The sequence below is a fragment of the Daktulosphaira vitifoliae genome, unplaced genomic scaffold, assembly GCF_025091365.1.
Source record: "Daktulosphaira vitifoliae isolate Bord-2020 unplaced genomic scaffold, ASM2509136v1 Scaffold_4, whole genome shotgun sequence".
NCBI classification, from domain to species: Eukaryota; Metazoa; Arthropoda; class Insecta; order Hemiptera; family Phylloxeridae; genus Daktulosphaira; species Daktulosphaira vitifoliae.
In genome coordinates, this window is record NW_026099575.1 from 5,318,509 (window position 1) to 5,326,632 (window position 8,124).

General features: G+C 26.3%; 2 protein-coding genes across 10 annotated transcripts; one reads left to right on the forward strand and one right to left on the reverse strand.

Moving 5' to 3' along the window:
• The first annotated feature begins 50 nt into the window (after window positions 1-50).
• Window positions 51-5,787, forward strand: LOC126905122 (pyruvate dehydrogenase phosphatase regulatory subunit, mitochondrial-like). Of its 8 annotated transcripts, none has more exons than XR_007703878.1 (16): window positions 51-193; window positions 300-562; window positions 621-748; window positions 808-911; window positions 989-1,252; window positions 1,308-1,578; window positions 1,640-1,764; window positions 2,081-2,277; window positions 2,839-2,990; window positions 3,092-3,237; window positions 3,370-3,396; window positions 3,638-3,786; window positions 3,843-4,047; window positions 4,113-4,382; window positions 4,775-4,943; window positions 5,414-5,553. XR_007703878.1 is itself a non-coding variant. In XM_050684556.1 (16 exons), the coding sequence occupies exons 2-16, from the start codon at window positions 321-323 to the stop codon at window positions 5,053-5,055; spliced, it is 2,475 nt and encodes an 824-aa protein (XP_050540513.1). In that variant the 5' UTR covers window positions 52-193; window positions 300-320; the 3' UTR covers window positions 5,056-5,371. The 8 variants fall into 8 exon arrangements, 6 of the variants coding, with proteins under 6 accessions (XP_050540513.1, XP_050540514.1, XP_050540511.1 ...); XR_007703879.1 differs by lacking the exon at window positions 5,414-5,553 and adding an exon at window positions 5,034-5,373; XM_050684556.1 differs by lacking the exon at window positions 5,414-5,553 and adding an exon at window positions 5,034-5,371 and having other exon boundaries at window positions 52-193; window positions 4,771-4,943.
• Window positions 5,788-5,800: 13 nt separating this feature from the next.
• LOC126905131 (60S ribosomal protein L13) lies at window positions 5,801-8,092 on the reverse strand. Of its 2 annotated transcripts, none has more exons than XM_050684571.1 (5): window positions 7,991-8,092; window positions 7,531-7,803; window positions 7,120-7,299; window positions 6,916-7,050; window positions 5,801-5,984 (listed from the first exon to the last, which is right to left on the reverse strand). In XM_050684571.1, exons 2-5 carry the CDS (start codon window positions 7,774-7,776, stop codon window positions 5,865-5,867), a joined length of 681 nt encoding a protein of 226 aa, XP_050540528.1. In that variant the 5' UTR covers window positions 7,777-7,803; window positions 7,991-8,092; the 3' UTR covers window positions 5,801-5,864. The 2 variants fall into 2 exon arrangements, with proteins under 2 accessions (XP_050540528.1, XP_050540527.1); XM_050684570.1 differs by having other exon boundaries at window positions 7,912-8,038.
• Window positions 8,093-8,124: the final 32 nt, after the last annotated feature.

Below are 8,124 nucleotides of genomic sequence, written 5' to 3' on the forward strand. Positions count from 1 at the left end.
TATGAGTTATGCTATAATCTATATTTTAATTATATCCATATCTCTGAAATAATATTTGATAAAATTAAATTTTAAAAATTTTTTAATTTAGAATTTTTCTATTAGAAATGGAAATTAAATTAATTTAAATTTTCATAAAATGACGAAAGTTTTAAGGTTGTTAAGCTACTAAATAATTTTATTGATATTAAAGGTATTTTTTATTTTTAATTAAATGTTAAATATTGAAACTAGATTACGCGTTTTCAATATTTAAGTTAATATAAAAAGAATAAAGTTAATAAACGTTTTGGTTTTAGGTAGTTAGCATTATTGGCTGCATGAGTCTAATAATGTTTTTAAAAAAATGCCACCATAGATTAATTTTAGAAAAAATTATTGGAAGACCTTCGGTTATATGTGTTAGTAATTTTTATAGAAAAAATTCAAAAATATCTCATGATTCTGTTTTACCAACTCAAGCACAAATTGTGATATGTGGTACTGGACTGGTTGCAAATTCACTAGCCTACCATTTAGTTGAAAATGGTTGGTCTGATATTGTACTCGTTGATCAAGGAAAGTGAGTTGAAATAAGTTTAATTAAATGATGAATTTATCTATATAAGCTCTGTATTTAGACCATGTGGAGGAACATCACATTTTGGCTCTGGAACATTAGGTCTCTTCAAACCAATAGCAGAACGAAATATGATAATGTACAGTATTAAATTATATAGACAGTTAGAGGCTAAAGGATATGATATTGGTGTGGTAACTTTTAAAATTATCAAATAAATTATTAATAAAAAAAAAATGTTGTATTAGGATTGAAACAATGTGGTAGCTTGAATTTAGCTCAAACTAAAAATCGAATGATAGCACTAAAGCGAAGAATAGCGTATAATTCTCCAAGTGGATTACACTGTGAGGTGAGGTAATATAACATTGTACATTCCTTAATTTATAATTAAACTTTTAATTATTATAATCAAAGAAAACTTTATAGATGCTAGGAAAAAATGAGTTAAAAAGGCTACATCCATATTTAAATACAGATGATTTAGAGGGTGGAGTTTGGGTGCCTGAAGATGGAGTTGCAAATCCTCAAGCTATATGTAAATCATTAGGAAAACTTGCTAGTGAAGGTGGTGCTCATTATGTGAGCAATTGTAAAGTAAAAAAAATTTTGACTGAGAATAATCGTATTAAAGGTGTGAATACTAGTCGAGGATTTATTTATTGTGAATATTTTGTTAACTGTGCTGGCATGGTAATGAATTATTTAAAACAAATGTTCATATTGTATGTATTTTTATAATTTTTAGTGGGCAAGAGAGGTCGGAAATTTATGTTCTCCCAAAGTAAGAGTTCCTGTTTATCCAGCTGAACATTTTTATGTTACTACAAATCCATTATCTGGAGTTAATGATGACTTGCCATGCTTAAGAGATTTTGATTCTCATATATATGCTCGAGAGTATAACTCGGGATTTTTAATTGGTGGTTTTGAAAAGGTAGCTAAACCAGCATTTCTCAATACAGCACTCATACCTGCTGACTGGAAAAAAGATATGCCACAAGACTGGAAACACTTTAGTAAGATTACTTTGTAAACAATTCCTAACAAATTTTTGTTTTATAAAAAAAAAATTTGTAGTGCCATATTGGGAAAAAGCTATATCTAGACTTCCTATTCTCAAAGAAGTAGTCAATCCATTACTATCTAATTCACCAGATACGTTTACACCAAATGGCAAATGGATTTTGGGGGAAACTCCTGAAGTAAAATTTATTTTTTATATATTTATATTGTATAATTTCTTAGATATATTTTGACTGACTTAACAAATGTTAAGTCAGTCAAATATATTGTAAAAATATGCTAACAAGCAATTTTTATGTCACTTATCTATATCAAAACTGCTATAACTCAAAAAATAATTTTTTTCTTCTAAAAATAAAAATAAAACATTTACTAGAAACAATCATATTTTTTAACGTATCAAAAAAAATATGATTTGATCTAGCGGTGTGATATATTCATATTGTATTTAAAAAACTGAATAACTAATTAATTTTATTTTTATTTCTTATTAAGGTAGATAATTATTTTGTAGCTGTTGGAATGAATGGAAATCCTTTACAAGGTGCAGGTGGAATAGGAAAAGCTATGGCTGAATGGATCATTGAAGGCAGACCTACACAAGAACACTTGGCTTTTGATGTACAGCGATTTTTAGACTTACATAATAATAGAATGTATTTACAAGAACGAACTAAAGAAATCATTGGCCGGTTAGTAAATATATTGTTTTATATATTAATGTCAATGACACTTATATAATTATAAATATAATATAAATTATGATTTATATATGTTATGTTTTGTAATTCTAAACATTTAGCAATTCTTAAAATGTTATGTATTTAAATATTTTTTACATAGTAATTTTTTTGCATTTTTTCATTTATTGTGTAGTGGTAAAATATATTCTTTCTAGCTATTTTACAATATTTTACCAATATTGCCTTTCTAGCTATTTTAATTTAAGAATTTAAATAGTTTGAATATTTATATAATGGCAAATTATAATAAAATTAAAATAAATAACTTTATAAAAAAAATTTCTTCTTTTTCTTCGCCTTAACCCCCGCTACTTAGGGTCTGCTACCCTTATCTTAAACTTCCACTTGACATGATCTGCCACATTATCTATGCTCACATCAGTCATCCTCATATTGCATTTAATTACATCCCTCCATCCCTTTTGTGGTCTTCTACTACCTTTTCTTCCTTCAATATTCTTAATAATAATATTATTAAAAAATAAATTGTTAAAATATTTTTTACATTAGGCATTATGCAATACCATATCCTCATCAAAATGAATATAAAAATGCAAGAAAATTACGTTGTTCACCTTTATTCAGTGTATTAGAAAATCGAGGTGCAGTCTTTGGTACTCGAATGGGTTATGAACGTCCATTATATTTTGATACTACTTATAATGGTAAAAAAAAAGAAAGTTTGCTATCAATATCTAATGTCAATATTAATGAAATATTTTTCAAGTTAAAACTAATATCTAGTATTTTACTTTAATTACTTATGTAGGTAAAGGAAAACTTCCAGAATTACCTTCAGGGACATTTTACAAACCGACTTTTTTTGATTTTTTATTGGAAGAATTTTATGCTTGTAGAGAATCTGTTGGTATAATAGATATGTCTTCATTTTCGAAAATGAATATACAAGTAAGTTAATGAATTCTTAAACTTTTGTGAACTTTCTTTACATTGAAATTGCAAATAATTATCCAAGCTTTATTATTAAAGCTTAACTTTTTATTTTATTTTTTTGTGATATAATATACATAATGTGCTTAGGGTGGTGATATTATGACTGAATTTGAGGTAAATAACATATTTTTTGTAATATATTTCTTTATTATACATTTTTTTATTTTAATGAAAATTTGAACTCATATTTTAAAAGGTATATAATTTTGGTAGTTTTTGGCAGTTATGTTGTCAATTTTTTTATTAAGACTTGTATAATATTTAAATATAAGTTAAATAATTTCTAATTAATAAACATTACTTAATATTAATATTAGTTGAAGAATAAATTGAGATCAAATATTCTATTTTTTAGTCTCAGTGTGATGGTGTTGTTGAATGGCTTCAAAGTTTATGCACTAATGATGTTAATATACCAGTTGGTGGAATTGTTCATACTGCAATGCTTAATGAAAGAGGCGGCTATGAAAATGATTGCCTTTTAGTCCGTGAAAGAGAAAATAGGTTAATATATTACTTTTAAATAAATTACTTTTGTCTGAGAATATTAATTTTCACAGTTATTTGATGGTGTCACCTACTAGTCAACAAACAAGGGTTTTAGATTGGCTGAAAGATCATTTACCTAAAGATGAATCTATTCAGTTAGCTGATATAACTTCAATGTATACTGTGGTAAATGTTATAGGTCCAAAAGCTGGTGCTCTTATATCAGAGCTCTCATTGTCGGATGTTGACATTAATTTACAACCATTTACATTTAAAGTATGTCAAAGAAAATGTTGGTATAATAGTTGTACTCAAATAAATTCAATTGATTTTTCCTCAAGACTGTTAATATTGGTTATGCATCTGATGTGATGATGATGGCTTTTACTCATACTGGTGAACCAGGATATTGCTTATATATACCATCGGAGTATGCTTTACATGTATATGATCGTTTAATGGCTGTAGGATTTGACTATGGAATTCGAGATGTTGGTAGTTTAGCACAGAGATACATGAGAATTGAAAAATTTATTCCTTTTTGGGCAGAAGAATTGACTAGAGATACTACACCATTTGAAGCAGGGTGCAATCATATTGTAAAATTGGATGTGAGTACATAAATTTGTTCTTATTTCATTTCTATCTGTAATTTATGTCAGTATTTGAAGCAGTATTCAAATGAAAGTTTATATTGTTAATGAAAGTGTTTTTTAATGCTAATACTAGCTAATTTTAATCAAAGTTACATTTAGAATAAAACCACCGTTTTTTAGGCTTTTATTCAATAAAATTTTTAAAAATGTACTTAAAAGTTTGAGACTTAAAGATATTATCAGAATAAAAATTCATTGGAGTTCTTATCTGTAGATTAATCCATACCTCAAACATATACATAGCCTGACATTAAGTATAGATGTTATCTCTTAAGCTAAATTATTTAATTATTTTAATATTAGTTTATGAAGAAAAAACATTTATTTAAGAATTTTTGTATAGAAAGAATATTTTATTGGAAAATTTGCGCTACGTAGACAAAAAGACCAAGGAATTACTAAAAAATTAGTCATGTTTATTTTGGATGAATTAGATCCTGATACAGATATTTGGTTATGGGGTTCAGAGCCCATTTATAGGAATGGTCAATTTGTTGGGACTATTACTTCAGCTGGGTAAGTTATATATAATATTATTATTACACATTGTTTAAGTAATATTTTTTGCATATTCTGTAAGATTCACATATTGAATTGATTATTTAGTAGGCATATGTACTCAACTTAACAGGAAAATTATTTTGTGAGTACCTAAATAGTGAGTACCCGGGAAACCTATATTTTTACTCTATAAAATTACTGACAAAAATCTATTTTAAAAATCAATATACAGATCAAGAGAACTTTTTAAGATATGATTCATTACTAATATATCTATTTAAATACAAAGAAATACTAAATTAATTTACTATCATGAATTTATTTGTATATATAATTTTTTATATACAAAAGGTCAAAAAGTAAGGAACCAAGTCAATTTTTATGAATAGGAACTAGAAATTCTTTACCTTATTTACTGAACATTCTATATTTAAAGAACACCTTACTATTTCTAGTGATTGGAGTAAATTTATTTTATATTTCAGGTATGGCTTCAATTTAGGAAAACTTGTTGGTTTAGGATACATTCAACATACTTTTTCAGACAACAGAAATAGAAATAATATATCCATAACTAACGATTATATTTTATCTCCATCAGCAAAGTATGAAATAGATGTTGCTGGAAATAGATTTTCTGCTTCCCCAAAAATACATACACCATACATTAGTATGAATATTCAAAATATGTCCGATCAGTCACGATATATTCCTAAAATAATTTGTTGATATTGATGGATATTCTTTTAGTAAAGACGAAATTTATTTTGTTTACTACAAATTGCCTTTCATTAAATTATAGTTGTTATATGGTTTTAAGATATTTTATTATTGTGATACTGATGTTTTGTTAAAAATAATAACACAAAAAATTGTCAAGTTTTGACTTGTTTATTAATTGTTATATTATAAAAAGTCAAATAACAAATAAAATGTTTACTTCTTCTTCTTTCCTTTACCTTTCTTTTCAGCTGCTTTTTTGGCAGCTTCAGGGTTTTCAGCAGCTTCCTTTGCTTTCTTTTCTTTAATACCAACTAGTTTAGCTTCAATTCTTGCCTAAAACCATTAAACAATATTTAATACTCAATATTAAATTTAGTTCTTAAAACGAAATCTTCAAATATATATATGTATAGTTCATATGTTAAGTTTTTCTAAAAATATAAAAAACTATATTAATAAAAACAATATATTTAATTTAGTACAATTGATTCAAGAACCTCTAATAAAACAGCTATATAGGCATATAGAGGCACCTTTAAGGTTTGTACTTGTATAATATATTTCCATTTTTAATGAATTAAAATAACAATATTGATTGTTTGAATCAGTATATGATTGATAAAATAATTTTATATATTTGAAAAATGTATTAGTAAATACAAATAAATACAAAAGATAAATTTATCTTTTGTATATATTTTTTTTTTCATGTAATTAATTTAAAAATGTATAATTTTCTATTATTGATTAACAAATAAATTTTGCTACTTAAATTAAGGACTGCATAGTATACTGGATTAAAAAATACCAATTATTACGAAATCAATTGATGAGCCAGTAAGAGAATATCCTTCCCAATGATAAATTACATGAATAATAAAAAAAAAAATTGCCTTTAATTTCTAACTACTAAAATGGTCGTTACACCAGCTAACTTAAAGTCAAAGTCTTATCTGGTATATACATAGAAAATATAAGGAATAGTTTCCTGTTGCCTCTGCATTTATGACATGCTTCTTTATATTACTTTATTTTTTGTCATTTTAAAGCACAAAATATTACTAATAATTAACATTAATTTAATGCACTATCTATTGTAAAATGACCAATGATATATTTCTAAAAAAATTAAGAAATAATAGAACACAAATCAAATTTTATTATATGGCACACCTATGACTCGCACATTTAATAATGAGAATATAATGTGGATTTTAAAATGTGCAACAATTTATAATTTAAAATGAGAAATTGAAATATTTACCTGGCAAATAGCATTAAAGGCATTGAATTTCTTTTCTTCAGCAGTAATTGCTCTTGCTTCTGGTTCAGTGTTTACAGTTTGCTTAATTGGCAATATTTTACCTCTCAATTGTATGGCTGTTTTACGTTCTTCTTCCTAAAAAATTAAAATAGTGACATAAAATTGTAAATTACATAAATATATATACACACATTAAGTACTTACAGTAGCTTCTCCTTTCTTGATTTTATTTGTCTTACTCTTTAGAGGGAATAATATTAATTTGGAACGATATTCTTTTAAGCGTTCAATATTCACTTGAAGAGATTCTACACTTTTGTTTCTACGTCTTGGATCTACAGCAATACCAATAGTACGAGCAAAATGTTTGTTTAAACCAGCTCCCTAAAATGTATAGTTTTATAAGTCTTAATATACAAATATCAGAAGAGCTATAATTTTAAACTCTTCTCTTCTTCCTCGCCTTAATCCCAACTATTTGGGGTTGGTCATTCTTATCCCACACTTCCACTTGATACGATCTCCCATATCAGCTGTCCTCATATCATATTCAATAGTATCCCTCCATCTCTTTTTTTATTTTATTTTAAACAATAATCAAAATTAAAAAAGTACCTTTAGTTCTTGAAGAGTAAAACCTCGGCCAGCACGAACTTTAGTGTGGTATCTAATAGTTGGGCAATGAACTACTGGCCGCAAAGGACCAGCAGCAGGTTTGGGAGCTAGAGCTTTTGCTTTCTTGATACGATTTTGATGGCGTCTATATTTGCGAGCAGGTTGATTAAACCACGTCTTAATATAACGTTGCCAATCTTTATGAAAATGACCATTAGGTATCATATTATTACCACTTGGAGCCATTTTGCTTGTTTTTTAAATTACTCTTACCTGAAAAAAATTATAATTAATTTTTTTAATTTTATAAAAAAATTTTTTCATTTAATTTAAAATAGTTTATACTGAATAATAAACAACAAGCAATACTAAATTACATACATTAAAATATAATGAAATTATGTCACTCCAAATCTATGATTGGAATGGATAAAAACGGTATTAATAAAAATGCACTTACCGAAAATGTAGAGAATTACACGACGTTTACTTGCAACCCACAAAACTATGATGCTTGTTTATATGATAAGACATATCTAAATTAACCTAAAAATTAGCAGTTTAATATCATTAAAGTGTCTAGCCTGATCTTAT

Excerpts from the sequence above, each read along its gene's own strand:
- LOC126905122 (XM_050684553.1), top strand. The coding sequence starts at position 321 with ATGAGTCTAATAATGTTTTTAAAAAAATGCCACCATAGATTAATTTTA. Across the intron at positions 3,397-3,637 it reads ATATTATGACTGAATTTGAG|TCTCAGTGTGATGGTGTTGT; the intron begins GTAAATAACATA and ends TCTATTTTTTAG. Across the intron at positions 4,048-4,112 it reads TACAACCATTTACATTTAAA|ACTGTTAATATTGGTTATGC; the intron begins GTATGTCAAAGA and ends TTTTTCCTCAAG.
- LOC126905131 (XM_050684571.1), bottom strand. The coding sequence starts at position 7,776 with ATGGCTCCAAGTGGTAATAATATGATACCTAATGGTCATTTTCATAAA. Across the intron at positions 7,300-7,530 it reads TTACTCTTCAAGAACTAAAG|GGAGCTGGTTTAAACAAACA; the intron begins GTACTTTTTTAA and ends TATACATTTTAG. Across the intron at positions 7,051-7,119 it reads TCAAGAAAGGAGAAGCTACT|GAAGAAGAACGTAAAACAGC; the intron begins GTAAGTACTTAA and ends TTAATTTTTTAG.